This window comes from Musca domestica, unplaced genomic scaffold, assembly GCF_030504385.1.
Source record: "Musca domestica strain aabys unplaced genomic scaffold, Musca_domestica.polishedcontigs.V.1.1 2, whole genome shotgun sequence".
Taxonomy (NCBI): Eukaryota; Metazoa; Arthropoda; class Insecta; order Diptera; family Muscidae; genus Musca; species Musca domestica.
The window spans coordinates 24190588-24215151 of record NW_026712249.1 but is presented as its reverse complement, the minus strand read 5'-3'; the positions used below and the strand labels follow the sequence as shown (position 1 = coordinate 24215151).

The following is a 24564-nucleotide window of genomic DNA, read 5'->3' as shown; positions in this document are numbered from 1 at the left end:
AGAAGATATGCTTGAAAGATCTCTTATATGTCGAGAACGGTTGAACTGATTTCGACAGTTCTCATTAATTCAGAGTGGCCTCTTGGCAGTAAAGAAAAAACGTCTAAAAAAATCGCATAAAAATATCGATCTAAAGATGAAAATATTGATTTTGTAACATTTTCTCATATTTTTTCAATTTTGTCATATTTTTGGCATATTTTCATTTTGAATTAAACATTTGGTAATATTTCTACAGCTAACAACACTAAGTAGTTAGAATATCAGGATATCATATACAGATCGCATTTATGGTCCGATCCTTACGAAATTTTGCATGGGGTCAGAATAGAAGCCTACTCTTTTTGGAGATGCTCGCCATATATTTAGGGGTTGAAATGGACCAAAACACTGCAAAATTGTCAGCAGGTCGTAATTATCGCCCGACCCTCGCGCACCACTTTTGTAGACAAAATACGAAAATGTCCATCCCAGTGACTTTTTGGAGAATTCACAAATACAGGAAAGACGCACTCCTGACTGTTTCGTTAACGCTGATTTCGTTGAAGAATATAGTCAAATGTCTGTATCTCATATAGATGCATTTCAGTCAAAAACCAATAATAAATGTTAATCTCCTGCCACTTCTGAGGAGATTATAGGTCTTTGGGAAATATTGGTTCCAGATCTAGGAAGACCATTTACGTGCAACATCTACCAATAAATTGGAAATGAGCAAATTAGTTTAAGTTGCTATTATTCGAAAATTAGAGAACTTAACCTGATGGTTTTCTTTTACTATTTGTCACAATATCTTGTGGAATTCTTTCGAGTATCACGCCTATATAATCTGTATCGTTTATTATAGTGTTGTAGGGTATTCAACGGTCGGCCCCGCCCGACTGTAGCCTTTGCTTACTTGCTTTAAGTTTCGCATTTGAATATTGTAATGGCTTACGCCAAAGCATACCTATGCAGGTCCATATCATCGTTTAGATCCTTATATAAGAGCTACATTCGGTATTTTTAAGATTCTAACAGAATTTTTAAAGATTTTTCTTTTTTGAGAATTACCAAATGGTGGAGGGTATTCAAAATTCGGCCCGGCCGAACTTACAGCTTTTTTATTTGTTTTTGATAAAACCCTCACCTCATCTCTGGGTGAAAAAAATAATAAGGATCTCCAATATTTCCCCAAAGTTATCAATTTTTCACAGTTCAAAATTTTCCAACTGTAATAAACTAGGATAGGATAGGATATGAAGCCACACATATGTCGACAAAATGGATGTGATATTTTTGAACTTGTTCTTTTTTTATTTCATTAAAAATGACAACGCCAACAACAATATTTTCCATCTTATTGTATAATTACATCTAAATTATGGGTATTAAGTGATAAAAACAATTATAATATATTATTAAAATTCATCAATTCTAATCTGAGTTGAAACGGACGCACAGATATAAACATTCAATTACCTCCAATTAAATTGAGTTAAATTTAATTTAATAATTCTACTATCAACCACAACAACAAAATTATTAAGCTTAAAGTATTGAAACTGTCAAAATTGAAAGCGGATGTGTTAGTATAACAATCAGCATATTTATGTTTTCCAAATTGGTACAGACACACACACTAACTCACTGAATCAGAGACACACACACACACTGATATGCATAAATGAATTCTTGGATGGAATTATTTACGCACTAGGACATACACACACACACAGAAATGCAGAACAGGACAACATAAATATTTTGATAATTATAAACTTTCAAACAAAACTTGGCTTATTTCCTTTGAATGGCAAAGGATTAGATGTTGCAGAGAGGGAGAGCGGGGAAGGGAGCGGCAAAGAAATTTTATGCAAGAGGAAGTATAGTTGCAACATTGGCAGTGGTCCATGTAAAAATTGTACACAATAAAAATTAACATAACCATAAAGTTAGGGTCACACACACTCAGATATGTACATTGGAACATATTTACTCGTTGAGTCAGCCATATGGGACACTCCATACCAATTTTTCACAGGGGAAATGTTACAAAATTCTAGAAATTGTTATTATATCTTCAGCCATATGGCTAGGGAGGAAATACATATAATTTGATACGACGAAAAAGTATCTCATCAAATTAACGGTTTTAGATCATGAATATTGATATGGGACACTCCATAGTAATTCTAAAGAGGTGCAATGTTCCAAAATTGTTTAAATTGTTAGCCAGATGGCTACATAGGGTATATATAATTTGATACGACAACAGAGTGCCTCATCAAAATAAAGGTTTTAGACCCTATGTCTCTTTGGAACAAATCCATTTCAGGACATTTGGAGTAGATCTAGCGACGTCCGTCCGTCCGTCTGTTTGTCTGGCTGGTGCGTACGATAACTCTCGAAGGGAGTATCCGATTTGATCCAAACTTAGTACATGGTAATATTATTGTTAAACTTAGATAAAATTCGGAGATGGGCAACATCGGTCCTTTACTTTTGCTACCTCCCCCACTAGAGGTCAAATTTTACTAAGAAAAAAATTTACCTCATAGAAGCAGAAAGGATCATTCGATTTTCGTATCATTCGGAGTATCCGATTTGGTCCAAAATTCGTACATCGTAATATTTTTGTCAAACTTAGATCGAGTTCCAGAAATTGGAAACATAGGTCCACTCCTTCTAGTACCTCCGCCACAAAAGGTTAAAAATGTTGATAATAATTTACCTCATAGAAACAGAAAGGATCATTCGATTTTGTCTAAACCTTTCAAATAAAAATATTATTTTCAGTGCTAGGTCAGGTGAGAATATGGACAGTGTCGGTCCACTCTATCAAGTACCTCCCCCCTATATAGGGTAAAAATTTTGAATAATTACAACTCTCATAAAATGTGATGTAAGAGTCCGATTGTCTTTAAATTTCACGCATTCCAATATTTTTATTAAACAAAGATAGAATATATCGGTGCGCTCCTTCTGGTACCTCCCCCACAAAAGGTCGAAATTTTGAATATCCATTAAACTAATAAAACGCAAAATTAACATCCGATTCCATTTAAACTTTGTCCATCTGAATATATCCATCAACACAAGATCTGTCATAAAGATGGTAGAATTTGGACCATTCTTTCTGGTACCTCCCCCACAAAGGATCTAAGTTTTGAATAACCAAAACGATCAAAAATTCCGAATAAGCATCCGACTCACTTCATATGTCACACATCCCATTACTTTTACTAACACAAGATCAGGTGCGAAGATGGAATACATCGGTTCACTCCTTCTGGTACCTCCCCCACAAAGCGTCAAAATTTTGAATATCCATGAAGCTCATAAAACTCGAAATTATCATCCGATCCCTTTCAGCCTTAATGCATCCCAATATTTCCATCAACACAAGACCTGTTATAAAAATTGGTAATATCGGACCAAAACGATCATAAAATCCGAAATCCTGTTCACTTCATATTTCATATATCCTATTATTTTTACTAACGTAAGATCTGCTGTGAAGATGGCATATATTGGTCTATTTCCTCTGGTACCTCCCCACAAAGGTTCAAAATGTTGAATATCGATGAAGCTTATAAAAAGCGAAATTAACATCCGATCCCTTTAAGTACTAAGGCTTATCTCTATATTTCTATCCACACAAGATCTATTATAAAGATAGTCGAGTTCGGACCATTCTTTCTGGTACCTCCTCCTCATTGTTTTGAATAACCATCAAATACCATCGAATAATCATCAATCCGAAAAAAAAACCTTGCGGTTCACTTCATATTTCACACATTCCATTATTTCTACTGACACAAGATCTGCTTTGAAGATGGAATACATCGTTCCACTACTTCTGGTACCTTCTCCAAAAAGAGTCAAAATTTAATTACCCAAGAGGCTCATAAAACGCGAAATTAACTTCCGATTGCATTAAAGATTTGTTATAACGATGGTAGAGATCGAACCATTTCTTTTGGTACCTCCTCCACATATGGTTCAAATTTTGAAAAAAAAAAAAACGCTCAAATAAAACAAAAAAGCTTCAAACTCTCTTCAAATTTTCACACATTAAACATTATATATCCGAACCGCTTCTGGTACCTCACTCACAAAAGGGTCCCACTTTTTCATTTTTGCATCTGTCATAACTTCGACTGTTTGTGGTACCTCACGCACATTTTTAAATTTTCTAAAAATTATCACTTATCTCATATAAAGCAAAGGAAGTTGTCTATATAGTCCAAACCTGGCACGTCGCAATATTTATATCGTATTTATTTAGGTCCCATATATGGACAATATTGAACCATTCTTCGGAACCTCAGAACCTCATCATTACAGAAGTCAAAATATATTTAAATAGACATAGACTTTTTTTTAACTTGTATTTACAAGTTAATAGTCTAAAATTTAATCACTTATGCAAACCTATAAAAATTTTCCATAGAGTACCCCACAGAATGCACAGCAATATGTACCGTAATGCATGCAGTCAAAGTTTTTAGCCAAATATTAAAGTGTGTATGGCTTAGAAAACCTAAAATGAATAGAATATACAAACCGATGGACAGACCATATGGCTAACAAATACCCCCGTGCTACCCAACATTGCCACACACGTATATCTGAATGTTTATTTGTAAATTTTTATCCACATATGTATGTATCTACGTATGTTGCACCACACGCATAGATGTGTAAATACAAGTACTTGACTGAATGAATAAATAAATAGATGAATGCAAGGAAATGCATAAGCATTAAATTATCATTTTAGATTGGCAGAGTTAACAAAACTCACACATCTACGCAATCACATTTGTAACTGAAGTAAACAGGGAACATTTTCCAAACTGACACACACACTCACATACACACATGCATGGAAATGCAGTAACATTTATAAATACCAAGTGTGTGCCGGTGTGTGTGTGTGTGTGTTAGGGTGTAAATAGTCGATGCAAATTCAAAATTAAGTTGAGCAACAATTCAAATTGTACAATTGAAAAGGACATGTTATGAAAACACAAGTCCTTCACAGCTGGAAAGGGTGTAGCAATGTGGGTGATTGTTGGCAAAATGTATTTCGATAAATGAATTTTAAATTTGAATAAATATATAGTTAAAATTCATTAAAAAATTTTTACCTCGGCTGGATTAAACTTTATCTACAATCTACCTTAATTTGTAAAAAATATAGTAAATTATCCTGATTATCCTGAATATCTTATATACAAAATTACAGTGGATACGTTATGTAATATCGACCAAAATGTTAGAAGTATGGTTTTATAGCGGATTTTTAAAATAAAAAAGTTCAAAAAGAAGTGCTAAAAAGTGAATTAAATAAAAGCTTCAAATATTTAAAGTTGGCAACATTTCAAATATTTATAATATGAGACCAGCTTCCCAATCACTTTTGAATAAACAATAAAAGAAGTTAAAAGAGTATCGTACGTTTTTGCCGACTGTTATTTTAATATATTTTACCGATATGACGATATTAATGTTGACCCCTTAAGGGGAAAATATCAAATGAGTGGACCACTCCATTTCACATTTAACCTAAGTCTGATTAAAATATTACCACGTGCCGACTTTGGACAATACCGACTACTTCCTTCTCTTTATATGAGATATGTGAACATTTTGGAAAATGTCCGAATGTGCTTGAAGTATCAGAAAAATCGAGTATTTATTTTCAATTTTATTTTTCCAGAAGTGGACCATCTTCACACCAGAGCTTGTGTTAGTAGAAATATTGGAATGTGTGAAGTTTAGAAAGAATTGTATTGTTAATAGGCATTTTTAGACATTTTGGTTATTAAAATTTTTAACCCTTTTGTGAGGGATGTACCAGAAAGAGTACATGTTTTTGCATTTGAGACCTTCATAGTTTTTAAAAAAGTCTTGATCCATTTTGTGGGGAGGTACCAGAATAAGTGGTCCGTTTTTTCTTTTTATTGAGATGTGGGACATTTTAAGACAATCGGAAAGTTAGCTCACATTTTTTATGAGTAATAATTATTCAAAAATTTTACATATCGAGGATACGGTACCAGAAAGGGTGGGCCGATACATATCACCTTCAAACCAAAACTTGCGTTGTGGGGGAGGTACAGAAGGACTGGCTGGATATACTTCATTTTCACATCTTGGATTAATAGAAATATTGGGATATGCGAGTTTGAAAGTAATCGGATGTTAATTTCAAATTTAATGAGTTTCAAGAATATTCAGAAGTTTGACTCATTGTGGGGGAGGTACCAGAAGAAGTGGACCGATCTTGTGTTGGTAGAAATACTAGGATGTGAGAAACTTCTCTTTGTTCATTTTTCAAGAGTTATAATTATTCTCAAATTCAATTCAATCAAATCAAATCAAATTTTTAACTTTTGTGGGGGAGGTGTCGGATAGAGCGGGCCGATATTGTAAATTTTCGCACCTGACATAGCACTGAGAAAAATATTGGGATTTGCGAAGTTTATACAAAATCGATTTTTTCTCTCTAAGAAGTTCTATGAGGTTATTTTGACCTTTTGGGAGGGAGGTACCAGAAGGAGTGGACCGATGTTGCCTATCTCCGAACTCGATCTAAGGTTGACAAAAAATATTACGATGTACCCAGTTTGGACCAAATCGGGTGCTCCCTTCAAGTGGAGAAAGTTGATGCAAAGAATCCTAAGGTCTAAGACCATTATTTCGATGAGGCAAGTTTTGGTCGTATCAAATGGCATAGCCATATGGGTGAGAGTATAAAGACAAATCGGGTTACCGACAGATGTGTACCCTCGGCTTGTGCTATCTAATACTTTATCTTCGCCATTCATTTAAGATTGTATTGTTCTGACAACGTTTTTTTTTTTTTTTTTTTTTTTTTTTTTGGTATTGTTGCGGTTTTGGTTCAAATTTCAAAATTTGGTTCAATTTTCAATTTAAATTATTAGGTTCTCAGTTGTTTTATTAGGTTCTCAATTGCTCTTAACAAAAACATTTATGTATATCCGCATTTTGGTATAACCAGCATAAGACCTAACTCTTTATATTCACTATTTTGAGGGTATTTTGAGGGTATCACCAATTTCCAAATCGGTTAAAAGTTAATAAATCGGGCATTTTGCGGGAAAATAACTCTTCCTACAAAAAAAAAAAAAAAAATAACATTCGTATATCCCCCATATTGATATTGTTTTATCCTCACATGATGTGTGAACGGAAATTGGAAATAATTGCATTCAAAATTTGGACCCTATGGTTAACTGGTACGAACGATGGAACTTAACGCTTTTTTACCTCTTGAAGAACACACTCAACCTTAGTTTGAAAAAAAAAAATATTATTATATGACAAGTTAGGACCAAATGAGAGTTTGAATCGAAATGGTAATATCTTGACGTTATAGGGGTTAATGGAATTAAGGGTTAAATGGAATTAATGGATACGATTTTCCTGAGCCACGGTCTTACTGATATACCTAACTCAAAAAAAGACGAATTTTTCTAAAGATTATGGAAAACTGGCCGATTTTCTTCAAGTTTTCCAGTATTTTTGCTAAAATACAATTCTGTGTGTGAATCGTTTAATATTTTGTAATTTCCTTTACCTTTGTCGTATGAGTAATTAAATGTAGAACAAAATGCATTAATCATACGCCCTGAAGTGCGTTTGCAGCAAAACAATTGTTTTACAACTTTTATCATCCAAAGCCCAAAACCCTTTCAGTACATGAATTCACTTTTGCTTCTAAACAAAAACAGACATGTACTACAATTGGAAAAAAGAGTCTCCTATCCCCTGTACAGATGTCCAGTAATGAGCTAAATAAGAACGCACACGCACTGCCCTACAACTCATTCGGTAACGAAAAGTTAAAAATTGTCTTCGTGCAATTGTTGGACAAAACGCCATGATGATGATGATGAGGAGGACTACCAATAATGAACCAGGACAACTGCATTCGGCAAACAGTTTACCCAGTAACAACAGCAGCAGCAGCAGCAGCAGCAGCAAAACAATATTTGTTCGAAATTCGAATGCAATTGTCCAGATGCATGGCCGTTGTTTCGAGTGTTCACAGACACACACACACACAAACCGATTTCAATGCAATACAATTGGGGATGAATAGCGCCGGATCCATGATGATGTCCTGTGATGTGTATGGAGAAAAACAATCGAAGTAGGAGGTGGAGGGGCATTATCGTTCGCTGGGACAAAATGTTCTAAACGAGTTAGCCGTAAAACGGAAGTATAGGCTAAAATATAAGGTTTTTCTGTGTTTTTCGGGAGGAAAGGGAAATTGTGTCACTTGTAAACAGACGATTGCGACAATTACATTTTGAATTTGCTACTGGAAAAGGGTTGCTTGTGAAAAGCTACTATTTTCACAAGTTTATGGGGAATGAATTAGGAATACCTTACGAAGATATCAAATCAGTATAAAATATTTGGTTTTATAGCCTCCACCATACTGTATATGCAGGGTGAGATGAAAAAAACACCATCCACCAATAGTCACATTTGGCACGAATTGTGGCCTTTAAACAGCCAATGAAACCGTCACACGCTGCCTGAATGCTGCTCTGCAGTATTTTCGCTCATTCCCGGCGAAGCGCTTGCTTGAGGTGTTCGACAATTTGGTATTTTTTAGTGCCAACATTGCTTTCCAAAATACTGCAGACACAACACAATGGTATTCGGAGATTTTGGTGGCCATTGGGCGCTGGAAATAAAGCGAGGAACCTCATTTTGTAACCATTCTTGAGTGGCACTCGCTGACTGCGATGGTGCTGAGTCCTATTGAAATGTCCAAGGTCTGAGGCGAAATGTTTACGTGCCCAAGTATTTAACACGCCCTCCAGAAGATAATATTCGGCATTTATTCTGATACCGCGGTTGATTAATACGAGCGAGCCATTTTTGTAAAGAATTGAGATGGAAGTCTAAAATTCTGCGAACATGCGAATTTTGCAATTAGGCTGTTCATAGGTTCGAAAATGGGTCATGTCGGTCCACGTTTTCTTATAGCCCCCACATAACAGTACCCCCTTATATTCGGTACATTGATGATTTCAGCGACATTAGTCACCGGAATCGTTTCAAATTTCATATTTGAAGTTCGGAATGGGTACAGCAACTTATGGCGGAAAATTGTCAGTATATGTTCGCGTCGTATAGCCCCCAATAACTGTACCTCCCAATAATTGGTATTTGATGTTAGCGACACTTTTTACAAAAATTGTTTAAAAATTGGGTATTTAAAGTTCGAAATCGATACAAAATATTTCTCAGACAGGATCACGTCTTTTTATAGCCCCATATAACAAGTTTTATTTGAGCGGTATTTTTCGAAGGAATTTCATTTGAATTTTTTCATGCTCGAGGGAGCAATGGTAGAGGTTATTATAATTCGGCCGTGTCAAATTAATCTGCTTTTTTTCTGATCTGATTATTTATTTACAACAATTTTTCCTTTTAACAAAAAAAGACATCATAAACAATTGCCAGCCCTCATACATATCAAATTTATTTATATGGCAGTGAATACTTCAAAGTTTTTTTCCTGAGTGTTACCGAACGAAAATTTCTGACTGCTTGTTTCTAAACCCTGTTAGGACAATGATAAATGCAAATTCATTTTACTCTACTAGACATGTCGTTGCTGCCGTTTGAATTTACAACCTTTTTTTTCGTGCCGTCGTCGCCGTTGTTATTCTGCGATAACACCAGGACATCATTGACGACAACAACGAAATAAGCTGGCAAAATTCATTTTCACAAAATCGAACACACATTGTGACACGAAGTTAAAACAATTACTGTCAATAGAATATACATTTAGAATGATATGTCTTTTGGGTGTTTTATTTCGTTGACGGATAAAAAAGGCGGTATTTTTAATTTGCGTTCCAAAGAAATATGTTTGTGTAAAAAATACACCACTTCATTAAGTTTAAAAATCGTGATTTTACAAATTTTTCATCTGCACAAGTTTTTGAAATACAGTTTGTGGACAATAGCAAGGATTTTGGATAAAGGGTTGACAGCTCTTTCAGCTAAGATTCCAACAGATTTGTTGCATTCAATTTGAAATTAAAAAGGTATGCTGTTTTCCAAAATTTTTTCAAATTATGGTAGGTGGGGAATAATCAAAAATCTTGTCCCTTTGTGATTTTCTTCAAATTTTTATTACAATTTACACTGTATTAAAATTACACTGCCTTACACAAAAGTCAACTACAAAAAAAAAAAAATACTGTTCGTAATGAAAGTAGAACTAACAAGTAAAATAGTATCAATAGGTTTTGCCGACAGAAATATACCCCCAACCTTGACTTATGGGGGAGGGACCGAAGCTGTTGCCTAATTCGTATCTGACCCAAGACTGATGTAACAGCGTGACAGATTTGGGCTACATACACTACTTCATTTCTTTTATATGGCATATGTGCAAATTTTTGGAAAATGATGAAATATGCGTGAGGTAACAGATATAGCGAACCCATGTATTCCATATTCATACATCATCTAATAGAGGAAATCGAATATTTATATCTAATTTAATGCAAAATCATAAATCCGATGTAACAAGTTGTAAAGAACCGCCAGAATAATGCGTTAGTTATGACAGATGTAATTATTGAAAATTGTGACCCTTTGTGGGTGAGGTACCAGAAGGGGTTGACAGATATGTATCATCTTCACAACAGAACTTGTGTTAGCAAAAATGTTTGTATGTGTGAAATTTGAAGAGAGTTGGATGCTTATAACGATTTCTTTGAGCATTTTGTTTTTCAAAATCTTGAACGCTATGTGGGGGAGATACCAGAAGATATGGCGCGATCTCTACTATCTTCGTAACAAATCTTGCGTTGATGGAAATATTGAGATGTATCAAGTCGGAATGGAATCGGACGTTATTTTCGCGTTTTGTGAACTTCATGAATATTCAAAATTTTGACCCCTTGTGGGGGAGATAAGAGAAGGATTGGACCGATATATTTCATCTTCACACCAGACCCTGGGTTAACGAAAATATTGTGATATTTGTAATTTAAAGAAAACCGGATACTTATATCGGATTTTATAATCGGTTTGGTTATTCAAAATTGTAGCCCTTTGTGGGGGAGATACCAGAAGGAATGCTCCGATCTCTATCATCATTCTAATAGATCTTGTGTTGATGGAAATATGAAGATGTGCCAAGTCTGAATTTAATCGGATGTTAACTTCGCGTTTTATGAGTTTCACGAATATTCAACATTTTTACCCTTTGTAGATGAAGTGGACCTTGGATCATTAAAAATATTGTGACATCGTGCCTCATCGAAATAACGTTTTTAGACCCTAGGTCTCTTTGAAACACATCCGTTGCAATACATTTCGAGTCGATCTAGGGATGTCCGTCCGTCTGGCTGGATGGAGTGCACGATAATTTTCGAGGAATAAACTTCAAGGAATAATAAATTACATCGAGTTCGGAGATGAGCAATATCGGTTCACTCCTTCTGATACCACCCCCACAAATGGTCTAATTTTTCACAGAAAATAATTTGCCGCATAGAACCCGAAAGAATCGTCCAATTTCATGCAAATCCCAATTATTGTATCAGTTCTAGGTGCAAAAGTGGACAATATCGGTTCACTACAACATGTACCACCTCCAAAAAAAGGGGTCAAAATTTGAAATAATTATAACTCTTATAAAATGCGAAATGAGCATCCGATTCTCTCAAATTTTTACACATCACAGTACTTCTACTAACAAAAGAACAAAAAATATATCGGTCCACTCCTTCTGGTACATCCCCCTCAAAGGGCCAAAATTTTGGAAATCCTTGAGACTCATAAAACGCAAAATTAACATCCGATTGAGAGAAATATGTAGATATAGCAAAGTGTAAGGAATTGCTGACACGTTTCGCGAGTTTGAAATTTGAAATTGTGACCCTTTGCGGGTGAGGTACCAGAAGAAGTTCGCAGATATATATCAACTTCACAACAGATCTTGTGTAAGCAAAAATATTTGTATAGTGACATTTTAATTAAGAGTTGGATGCTTATTTGGCTTAATTTGAGCGTTTGGTTTTTTAAAAATCTTGAACCATATGTGGTGGAGGTACCAGAATGAATGGTGCGATCTCTATCATCGTAACTGATCTTATGTTGATAGAAATATTGAGATATGCCAAGTCTGAATGCAATCGGGTGTTAATTTCGCATTTTATGAGTTTCTTGGATAGTCAAAATGTTGACCCTTTGTGGGGGAGGAAGTACCAGAAAAAGTGGACCTATCCATTCCAGACCTAGCACTGATGCAAATATAAGAATTTGTAAAGTTGGAGCCAAATCGGATTATCCTTTCTATTTCTGTGCAGTAAAATATTTTTCTGAAAATTTCTACCTTTTGTGGGGGAGGTACCGATACTGTCCATCTCCGAACTCGATCTAAGTTTGATAATAATATTACGATGTACCAATTTTGGATGAAATCGGATACTCCCTCGAGAGTTATCGTGCGCACCAGCCAGCCAAACGGATATAGCTAGATCGACTCCAAATGTCCTGAATATTTCGATAAGGAACGTTTGGCTGTATCCAATGATATATACTCTCTGTAGCCATACGGTTGAGGCCATAATTAATACATTATTTTAACAATGGAGTATTGCAGTTGGAGTTGCTTTCGGAAACCTGTTGCAATCAATCTGCATTTGATTTTAATATAGAAATGTATCTATATAATAAAGATTGAATCACGCCACTAATCGATACATTAACTTACCTTCTCTTAATACCCATTAAGAGCTATCATTTTCGTTGATTTTTTGCGTTTTTATAAATCATTTGCATTCTCCTTTCTCTTAAGTGGGCGTATGATGTATATTCAGACCAATACATAAATCATACGCCAACTAGCGGTGCTTTTATTGAACTTATTTTTGTAGGAGCAAAGACCAAATTGTTTAAATATTAGTATGACCAAACAAAAAGTGTTTGAATCGATGTGTCGCATCTTATAAATTTCAAATCTTACACCTTGAGATTCTAATTAAAACTAAAAATTTGACTTTTTTAAATTTTATCTTTTTTTTAAATAGGTGTTCCCACATCGACAAAATAAGGAGCATCTTAGCAATTTCCTGTATTTAATTTTCACTTTGAAAACATTAACATTTTCAAATGATTGCTTTGTTCAATACTTGTTATTAAATAAAACATTTTACGCCACACCATTATCCATTACCAACATAATATAATTGATAATTCTTTAAAGCTAAAATCATTTAAAGTCACAACATTCAAATGGCAAATATCAAATATAAAAGCCCAGTAATGAAATGCCACAAATTAAAACAATAAAAAGCTAAATCCTTTTTTTATTATTATTTATTCATTTTGTTTCAACCCACAATGAAGCACTTTACTTTCATAATTCATTTATGTTTTAATACTTTTTTCTCATTTTTGAGGCAATTATATATAAAACCCTTCAATAATTTACAGCAAAACTTCAAGAGCTATTGTCATTTTTTCTCTGTTTTTTTTTTTCTTTTTCAATTTTACGTTAAATATGAAAAATATCAAAGTTTAAGCGCACAGAATTTAAAACCGTTACAACCAACAAAATGCACCGTATTATTATTATAAATGTGTTGTGATGTTATTTTTATTGTGTTGATATTACTATTATTATTATATTTATATTCCCACGTATTCATTTATGTATCTATCAACTAATAATACTATAATAGCTGTGTACATACATACACACGTATATATAACATAATGAAATAGCACCAAAAAAAGAGCATGTTTATCATTTGTAAAATACATGTAAAATGATTAAATAAACAATATCAAACAAATTACAATATTGCATGATTACTAATTGAAAATTATATACACACAAATAACAATGGAGTAAAATAAATTATATTATATATTATATATAATAAACTACTACAAATTTTGTGATTATGTTTCATTCAAAAAATCGGAGCACAAAGGGATTGAGCGTGCAAATAATGTTAATAATTGGAATTTAAAAATTAAAAAAAAAAAATAAATAATAATTGAAGAGGGATTTTGAGAGATTATTAGATCAGATCAGTGACAGTGGATTTTCACTGATCTGTTTTAAGGGGAAAAAAAGAAAAGTTGATTTTTTTGAAAAATAAGTTTTATGGTCCCTCAATTCAATAACAGAATATTTTATGAATGTATTTTTGAAAGACTCATTTTTTTGATTGAAAGATAACATAGTTTTGAAATAGTTGAGGCTTTTTATAGGGACCATAAGGTCAATTTTAGTGTTTTTTTTTTTAATTTTTTGAAAGACTCGCGATTCTAGAAGATTTTTTATGTCCATGAGTTTCGTTATCGTGGATTTTGAACATTTCGTAAAAAAAACGTTTTTGGTACTATTTTTTTTTTTTTTTTTTTTTGGGGGGGGGGGGGTGTGGGTGCGAGTATAAATATTTTTTTGAGGCTACAATGGGTGTATTTTTAAATAATATATTCTAAACATAATCATGTATTAGGAATAATCTTTTTTAAAGGGACTGTCTGGGTTGTAACCGTAGATTTTGTCTTATTACTTCTTAAGACCGACAGGGCTATAGTAGTAAATTTTAAAAAGATATAAACTTTTTTCTTTAAGGGTAAAATTGCGATTATTAAATATTATATTTGAGGGACTACAAATTCAATAATCATGGATTTTAAAATAATATTTTTTTGAGGAACCTTTAGGGCTATGATCGTTGATTATTAAATCATATTTATACCCTAAACCAGTGGTAAGGGTATTATGTCTTTTCGCATTTGTTTGTAACATGGATATGGAAGCGAGATAGACCCCTAGTTACTTTTGAGGATCTTCATAGAATCACTTTCTTATTTATGCACGTCAGACCGTCTCTCCGTTGCTCTATCCATGTATTTTTGAGAAAAAATGCAGCTCGCATTTATTAACCGCTTGAGATAAAATTTTCCATACAATATTTTTTTGGCCCGAGGACGAAACCTACTGCAATTGGTGAGATTCGATTACAACTTCTCCATACTCCCATACATATCTTCAATATCAATATCAGCCCAAATGACATGAATGACGTGACATCCAACCGAAATCAGTCGAGAAGCAACTACATAAAATTTGATTAAAATTAAAAGATTAAGCTAAGCTCTCATATATATGTTTCATCGGATTTGGGGTTTAAAGTTCCTCAAATTCGTAATATGCACTCCACAAGAATGAAATTTGGAACAAAATAACTTATGGAGCTCAAAAACATCTCTGTCAAATTGTATCGATTTTGGATCAAATTAGGATATATCTTTCTTATATATCTTCGTCCGATTTCAATTTTATGTGTACCAAATATGTAATATTCGTCCAAATAGGATATATATGGGCATCCGATGGGCGTAGAAGCAAGTATATTGAATTTGCTGAAAATAGGTTCAGATGTAGCTATAGCTCGCAGATATATGTTTTATCCGATTTGATCTTTATTCGTAATATGAACATCTAAACAATGTTATTTGTTACCAAATATATTAAAGTGGTCAGAAATACCTCGGCAAAATTTTATCGGTTCAGATTTGGATATAGCTCCCATTCATATCTTCATCTGATTTCACCACATAAATCACTTCGATAGGATGGAGTTTGGTAAAAATCGGTTTCGGTTTAGTCACAAATCCCTCAGTCTAATTTAACTGAAACCGATTCGCAGTAGGATATACGTTTCACTCTAAACTTCTCTGAATTCATAATATGCATTCAAAATTCATGATTTCAGCTCTTTAATTTCCCCCATTACTAAATTTAGTACCATTTACTATAATTATAGTACTCATATCTAAAGCCAGCTCCTTCTCTTAACCACAGACACTAACAGTGACATCCATACCAAATTTCAGGATTTCTACTCTATTCCTTCTCCCAATACCAAATTTGGTAGCATTCAATGCTTTTCGAACAATTATAGTACGCGTTTTCAGAACAATCTTCTCCCTTTCAGATACCATCTGTGGCCTTATTATTAAATTTGGGGTTTGCATCTATATACCTTCACCCAAAAATAAATTTGGTACTTTTTGTAAAATTATGGTACACATTGTCAAAACCATCTTCATATCTCAGTTCCAGATACCAAGAGAGACCTTAATATCAAATTACAGGATTCCAGCTATATCCCTTCGCCAAATACCAAATTTAGTACCATTTAGTACTTTTCCCACAAACATAGAAGGCATTTCCAAACCACCGCCAAATCTCAACTTCAGATACCAACAGTAACCTTAATATCAAATTTTAGGATTTCAGCTTTTAAGAAGTGTAGCACCAAATATAGTACTAGTTATTACAGGGTTGCCCATATTCGACGGACCCATCTGGCAACGCCATAACTTTTGACAGAGATGTCACATCGCTTAATGACATACCGCGTTTGAAGCGTCAGCCCAAGCAGATTTTTACCACGAACCAGTTGAAATTTACATTCAACAGAAGAAGTCAATTGTGAAAACTCAACGTGCTTTTAAAACATTAAAAAAAAATGTGAGAAGTCGACCAAGGCGATCGGCCGAAAATATCGCTGCCGTACGAGCCAGTGTTGAGAGGTCCCCAAGAACATCCCAAAAACGCCGTTCTCAGCAGTTGGGCATGGCTCGGTCCTCTTTACAACGGATTATTCGCGTTGATTTGCATTTGTTCCCGTACAAAATTCAATTGACACAAAGAAAGTTGCCTGCGGACAAGCCTCGTCGATTGGAATGGGCCTAAAAAGTCATCGAAATGGCCGAAGATGACGAGCAATTTTGGAATTACTCCACTGAAAATCTTCAGGAGATTCAAGAATTGCCTCTTCATGACGAAAAAGTCACAGTTTGGTGCGGCGTTAGTGTGAAAACGGTCATTGGACCGTTTTTCTTCCAAAATGAAAATGGCCATGCTGTTACCATCAATCAGGAGCGTTATCGCGACATGATGATCAATTTTGTGATGGCAATTATTCGTCGAAAGCGTATGAGGCAGTTCTGGTTTCAACAAGACGGCGCTGCACCGCATAACAATCGATTTTCTGAAGAATTTGTTTCCGGGCCGTTTGATGTCGAAAAGTGGTGATTTGGACTGGCCACCGCGTTTGCCCGATTTGACGCCGCCTGACTTCTTCTTGTGGGGATATTTGAAGTCAAAGAGTTTAGGTTTAAGCAGAAGTCTACTAATTTGAACAGCCATCGGACAATAATTAGCGTGTAATAAATACGAAAATTTCCACTAAACAGCGAATATTTTTAATTCCGACGAAATCACAAATACATTAAAAGGTCATCTCTAACCATAACACTGATGCTGATATCTCGGATATATAGCAAAATATCAAGATATCGGATATATAGGAAAATGGAACAATATATACGTAAAAGAAATAGATCCTACTTATTCTGCTTATAAGTCAATAATGGCTGATTTTTTTCAATTTGATTTACAATTTTGAATTGTACACTTTCTAAATTTCTACAACCCGCAACACTACGTGTTGAGGGTATTATATTCAGGTTGTAATTATCGTCCGATCCTCACGAAATTTTCCATAGGGGTAGGGTCAGAATTAGAGCCTACTGTCTTTGAAGATATACATTTAGGGGTTTAAATGGACCAAAAAATTAATTTTTGTTCTGATTCGCTCTACAGGTCTCAATTGAAAACTAATCGATGTGGAAGAAGAGAGCTAAAGACAGGGAAAAAGTTTATCATTTTGGATGACCTTTTAATTATATATAGCTGTAAACTGAACCACAACTTCTATGTGAAATTGCTTTGAATACCTTCAAAAACGAAATATTTCAAAATGGATTTGGACATAAGGGTGCTTTCAACATATTGCAGTGTTATAGGCTATTACATGGTCGGCCCGCACGACTATAACATTTGCTTACTTCTTTATATTTAGAGATCAAATATATTTGGGGCAATACTTGTGAACGACGGACGCTCAAAGACAATTTTTCAAAGGCGTCGTGAATATTTCGAAAAATAAATAAAATAAGTTTCCCCGTTCTTTTAAAGATCATGTTAAGATGAGCGACTATGAATTATAAGGTATATTTAAGAGGGAAAATACTCATTACAAATGTGGTAACCAATCCATTATTTTAATAGAAGTATGCGACGTGAAGCATATAGTTATTTTCTGGCCACAAAGATTCGATAAATAATCATTAATATCACGGTTTTTAGAAGTCGATAGATATGCACTCATTTACAAAACAAAAAGTAACTAGTTATTCCTTAGGAAAGGTCCTTCTTATAAAAATGAGTATTTTTGCAGGGTAATTCAATGATCGTGGATTTTTAATTATTTTTAATATTTAAGGCCAATAATCACTTGTATATATTCTAGAGTTATATGAGAAATATATCTACTCATATATACTTATGCATGCTTAACATTAAAATAAGTAGTTGTAGACGTTAAAGAGCACCTAGTTTTGCACCAATTTTAACCTTATCATTTTGAATATTTTTTTATTTAAATAAAATTCCTTCGTTTGTTTTGTCCTGTAAAAATAAGTAATTTTCATTTAAATTTGACTCCTTCATTTTTTTATTTTTTGAATGAATGTATTTTTGTGTAAAAATCTGAAACGAAACTAATAAGTGGTAACAATAAACTTTATTAATCAAATATTCTTTTTTCTACAAATTATCCTTTTTCTCTCCCCTTATGTCCTTTGATTCTGTCTCTTTCGTTCTTGCATACCATATGAATGTGTCTCGGCCAACATTGACAACATTTGGCCCATTTATTGCAAAATGGGATAAAAACAAATCACAACAATTCCTCTAATTGCTGTTTCGATATCCCCGGCATTGATATCCATCTGCAATAACGACCATGGATGGATGGCTACGATGACGACGAATGGCTGGAATTAAACTAAAACCGAAATGAACGAAACAAAAACCCGCAAAAAAAACAAAAATTGATGACTGGATGCTGAAATGCTAAACCTTGGCTGGAACCAACAAACAATTGCAAAACAAAACAAAAATCCTTTACAAAAACCAAAATAATCGATGATGATGATGCTGCTGGCTGACTGGTGGTTGCTGCTGAAATCACGCTGGACATCAAATTCCAATAACCAAACAAAAAAATCCCGATCGGGCGTTAATGGAAAATGGCATTTCATATAACGGCCTGACAATGATATTTGACCACTAACACTAACAATGACTTTGTGTCCGGTATGTTGGTCGGTCATTCGGTGTGGGTTTCTTTTTTTCTGACCACCACACATGAAACAATACTGGGAATATGGCGGGACAAAAATGTTCAACTGATGAATGGAACAACAAACGTCTGGCGGATTTCCTTTATTTTGTTTTTTGGTTTTTTCCTATCTATCCCTTATTTATTGGCGTTCTTCAAAACCTCCTTCCCTTTCCGTCTCCCGAAAAATCGATTTTCCAACTTTTGCAACCAAACAACGGAAATTGCTAAATAAACGCTGATGACGTCTAAACTCTCCCCCGACAAAAACAACAACAACGGATGGTGTCATTATTGCCTCCTGTTCGCTCTCCGATAATGGTCATAATCATGATTGGTGGCAATGCGACAATGATGACTTCACTGAACTGCACTGACAATGTCATGTTGATTGCCACAAAACAAAATTCTTCTACCAAACGACCCTGACGACATCTTTGCCTAACTCGGCGCTGCTCTGCGCTGTGCCACGCAACCAAATGCGGATGCTGTCATTGGGAAATGTTTGTCCCTTCTTTTTTCACAAACGCGCCCTGGACAACTTGGAAACAAAAACACATCAAAATGCAATTTGAAAACATCTGGCAAATCGTTAAAACTCTCGCCAAACAAAAATCGAAACTCTAACGAACACTATTGGTGGGAAACTGAATGGATGGCACGGAAAAAAAAAAACAAAACGAAATACCAAACTTGAAAACGCTGATACTTCCGACAACTGCTTTGGGTCACCAAAAACACAAAAACGCCAACTGTCAACAACTTTGGAAAAACTCAAACGTTTGCCTTTTATGTCTACATCAACATCGTCATCATCATCACCATCGCCATTATTAACGCATTATTAACGGTATCTGCTATTCCTTCATTGTCATCATCACCCCTACCATCATCATCATCGTCTTCCTCCTCCTCCTCCTCCTCCTCATCCTGTCTGTGACAACAACCAACAATGTCTGTCCTCACATAACCATATTTCAACATTCGTTGATTTTTCAACACGTCTCATTGATTCCAACTTGATGGCCTTCTACTTTCTATGTTTCGAACACCAAAAAAAAAAAAATCCCTGCCAAACCCATTCATTTTCCAAACCAACTCCTTACCTCCAACCCATAACCCCCCCACCCCCCATTGTGGCCATTTCAAATTGTCATCGAACATCCTGCTGCTGCTGTTGTTTGGCATGTTTCTTGGAAAAACACTTTAGGTGGCCTGGATTAAAGCCGATGCCAAAGCAATTTTGGCCATACACGAACATGTGATAACCAACAATGATCGGTTATCGGTTACCCACAATGATTACAATACCTGGACACTGAACATACGCAATGTAAAAATGGAAGATGCTGGCAAATACATGTGCCAGGTCAATACGGATCCAATGAAAATGCAGGTAAGTGGGAAAATAAAGAAATATTACGTATCTAAGATCCCTACAGGTCTTCATAGGCAAAAAATATATAAAGAACTTCACTACCAAGTAGGGCTATAGGTGTTCCCAAAGGCCATCAATAGCTAATATCATAGAATAGCTATTGGTCCTCTCATAGAGCAGCAATTGGTCCTCTCATAGAGGAGCACTTGACCCTCTCATAGACGAGCAAGTAGCCCTCTCATAGAGGAGTTATAGGTCTGGAGAACAGCTTCTCATAAAATAACTAAAGGTCTTCTCATAGAAGAGCTTGAGGTATTCTAATAGAAGAGCTTGAGGTCTTCTCATAGAAGAGCTTGAGGTCTTCTCATAGAAGACCTCTTGGTCTTCTTATAGAAGAGCTTGAGGTCTTCTCATAGAAGACCTCTTGGTCTTCTTATAGAAGACCTCTTGGTCTTCTTATAGAAGAGTTTGAGGTCTTCTCAAAGAAGACCTCTTGGTCTTCTCAAAGAAGACCTCTTGGTCTTCTCATAGAAGATCTCTTGGTCTTCTCATAGAAGATCTCTTGGTCTTCTCATAGAAGATCTCTTGGTCTTCTCATAGACGACCTCTTGGTCTTCTCATAGACGACCTCTTGGTTTTCACATAGAAGACCTCTTGGTCTTCTCATAGAAGACCTCTTGGTCTTCTCATAGAAGACCTCTTGGTCTTCTCATAGAAGAGCTATAGGTTTCTTCTCATATATGAGAGTTTGAGGTCTTCTTATAGAAGAGTTTGAGGTCTTCTCATAGAAGACCTCTTGGTTTTCTCATAGAAGACCTCTTGGTCTTCTCATAGAAAACCTCTTGGTCTTCTCATAGAAGACCTCTTGGTCTTCTCATAGAAGACCTCTTGGTCTTCTCATAGAAGAGCTATAGGTCTCTTCTCATAGATGAGAGTTTGAGGTCTTCTTATAGAAGAGTTTGAGGTATTCTCATAGAAGACCTCTTGGTCTTCTCATAGAAGAGCTTTAGGTCTTCTCATAGAAGAGCTTGAGGTCTTCTCATAGAAGAGCTTGAGGTCTTCTCATAGAAGAGCTTGAGGTCTTCTCATTGAAGAGCTAGAGGTCTTCTCATTGAAGACCTAGAGGTCTTCTCATTGAAGACCTAGAGGTCTTCTCATTGAAGACCTAGAGGTCTTCTCATTGAAGACCTAGAGGTCTTCTCATTGAAGACCTAGAGGTCTTCTCATTGAAGACCTAGAGAAGAGGTCTTCTCATTGAAGACCTAGAGAAGAGGTCTTCTCATTGAAGACCTAGAGGTCTTCTCATTGAAGACCTAGAGGTCTTCTCATAGAAGACCTGGAGGTCTTCTCATAGAAGAGCTCTTTGCCTTCTCATAGAAAAACACTTGCTCTTATCTCATTGAAGAGCTGTTGGACTTCTCATAGAAGACCAGCTGTTGGTCTTCTCATAGAAGACCTCTTATTAGTCTTTTCATAGAAAATCTGTTGTTGGTTTTCTTATAGAAGAGTTGTTGTTCTCTTCTCATAGAAGATCTGTTGGCCTTCTCATAGAAGAGACCTGTTTATCTTCTCATGGAAGATCTCTTGGCCTTCTCTTCGTAAAACCATGAAATAGCCATAACCACACCTTCACTTTCCATACCACCTCCAACCAAAGAAGCTCTGCAACACTTGTATAACGTTGGCATCATCCGGCTTGTCTTTGTACGTTTTCTATCCTTCACACACACATTTCCATATTTACTTTGCGCCCAGCACAACAAAGTCCTTGTCCTCTTACAAATTTGCATATCCTGGTTTTTCTTCTTTGTGCTGGGGTTTTTTGCTCTCTCGTTCTCTCTCTTGCCCGGTGTAGCCTTTTTAAGCACCAGACAAACTAATCAGATTATGTCTGGTTATGACAAAACACAAAATTTGTTTTAAAAATGCGGTATTATCTGAAGTTTACATTGTTGACTTTCGGCAAGGATTAGCATGATTTAAAAAGGATTCTATCAATAGAAAATAATTGGTTTTAAAAGGTGATAGCATTTCAGCAAACAAATATGGATTTACGGATGGCTTATGTGGTCAAATAAATAGATGTTAAAGTGGCAAAAATGGATTATGGAGGATATTTTTATTAAAATGTAAATGTTGATCTTAATTGCTTTAAACCTGTTTTTTGGAGAGATGTTATTAATTTGAGAGGGATATTAAATGAGATGTTTGGGTGGGGAACTGACTTTTCAGATAACATAAATGAGTAAGGGATTCCAAGAGTGAGTAGCGACTCAAAGATATTGAAGTGATTGTAGTGGGTAACCAGACAATACAGACGTAAATGACAATAAATTAAAGGGTTATTTGATCACTTAACAGGTCAAATGATTCAATTTGCCCAGGGGACTTTAATGTGATTGAAATGCCTCTATATATTCCTCGTCGAGTTCGTATGTATTGGACTGTGATGTAAGTCCCTACAAAGCTAAAAATTCTGGTAAATTGTCCTCTAAGTAAGTCGGTAAATAAGATCATTAAATCGGAAATTTTTGAAGATTTAATTGAAAAATAATACAAAGTTTTATGAGCCGAAGTTACATCATGACCTGAACTTGTAAACATACGGAGGCAAAATTTAGGAATATCACTTATGAACCCACTTTGAATAATCGGATCTGATACATACAGGGTGAGATGAAAAAACTGCAACCAACTTCAGACTGCTGTCATTTCTAAGCCACTCGTCCGACAGCTGTAAAAATTATTCCAGTGGCAGCTCATTACATTATTCAAAAGCAATTTGGTGAGAATATTCCACAAAAAATGTTATTCGTGATGGAATTTAAGCGTGATAGTATGATTTCTTTATATTTAGCTGGAGAACCACAAGTGGCTATCGTTAGAGCACTCCAGCATTTAAATGTGAATAAATCTTTTGTGTCTCGTACCATCGCTCATTACCGTGATACTGGTAGCTTAGCTCGACGCAAAGGAAGTGGATGGAAGAAAACAGCAACATCTGCAGAAATGGTTCGAAAAGTATAGAAGAGACTTGATCGAAACCCGCGTCGCAGTGGCCAAAAAATGGCTCGTGAGCTAAACTTAACGCAATATCTCATTCGGCAAATATTGAAAAATGAGCTCGGGGTAAAGCCATTGAAATTGCAAAAAGTGCAAGAACTTACACTGCAATGGAAGGAAAATAGACTCAAAAGAGCTTAAGAGTTGCTTCGCTTGGCCGAAAGTGGTGAACTGCCGAATTTGGTGTTCTCCGATGAGAAAACATTCGTTGTCCAGCAGTTTGTAAAAAAAAATGATCGAGTTTACTTCGCTCCCCGCTCGTATTAATCTACCCTGGCATCAGAATAAATGCCGAATATTATCGCGAAAATATTCTGGAGGGAGTATTTAAGCCTGGGTGGGCACGCAAAGATTTTGGGCGCAGATCTTTGACATTCAAATAGGACTCAGCACTGTCGCACTCAGCACGCGCCACCCAAAAATGTTTACAACAAACGAGGTTCCTCACTTCATTTCCAGCGCATAATGGCCACCAAAATCTCCGGATAACAATTCGTTGAACTATTGTGTCACGAGTATTTTGGAAAGCAAGGTTGGCATTAAAAAATACCGCAGTATCGATCGACCTTAAGCAAGCGCCTCGCCGAGAATGGGCCAAAATACCGCAGAGCAACATTCGGGCAGCATGTGACGGTTTCATTGGTCGTTCGAACAAATTTAAACTTATTTTAAAATTTGATGATGTTTCCGACATTTTTTGTTTCCATTCAATAAAATTAAAAAAAAAAAAAACAAGTCAAAAAGCAGTAAGTACGGCCGGGCCGAACTTTAAATACTCTCCAGCATCTGGAACGAATTTCGAAATTTTCAAAACATAAAATCCGTTAAAAATTCTGTTAAAATCTT

At 35.3% G+C, this 24564-nt stretch overlaps 1 protein-coding gene across 1 annotated transcript in view; it reads left to right on the top strand.

Annotated features, from left to right (window-relative positions):
* The window catches only part of LOC101895362 (cell adhesion molecule DSCAML1), a 79791-nt gene that overhangs the window by 12971 nt on the left and 42256 nt on the right, over window positions 1-24564 (top strand). The window contains exon 3 of the mRNA XM_059121753.1: window positions 20488-20673. Coding sequence (XP_058977736.1) covers window positions 20488-20673 — 186 coding nt within the window. The remainder of the gene's footprint in view (window positions 1-20487; window positions 20674-24564) is intronic.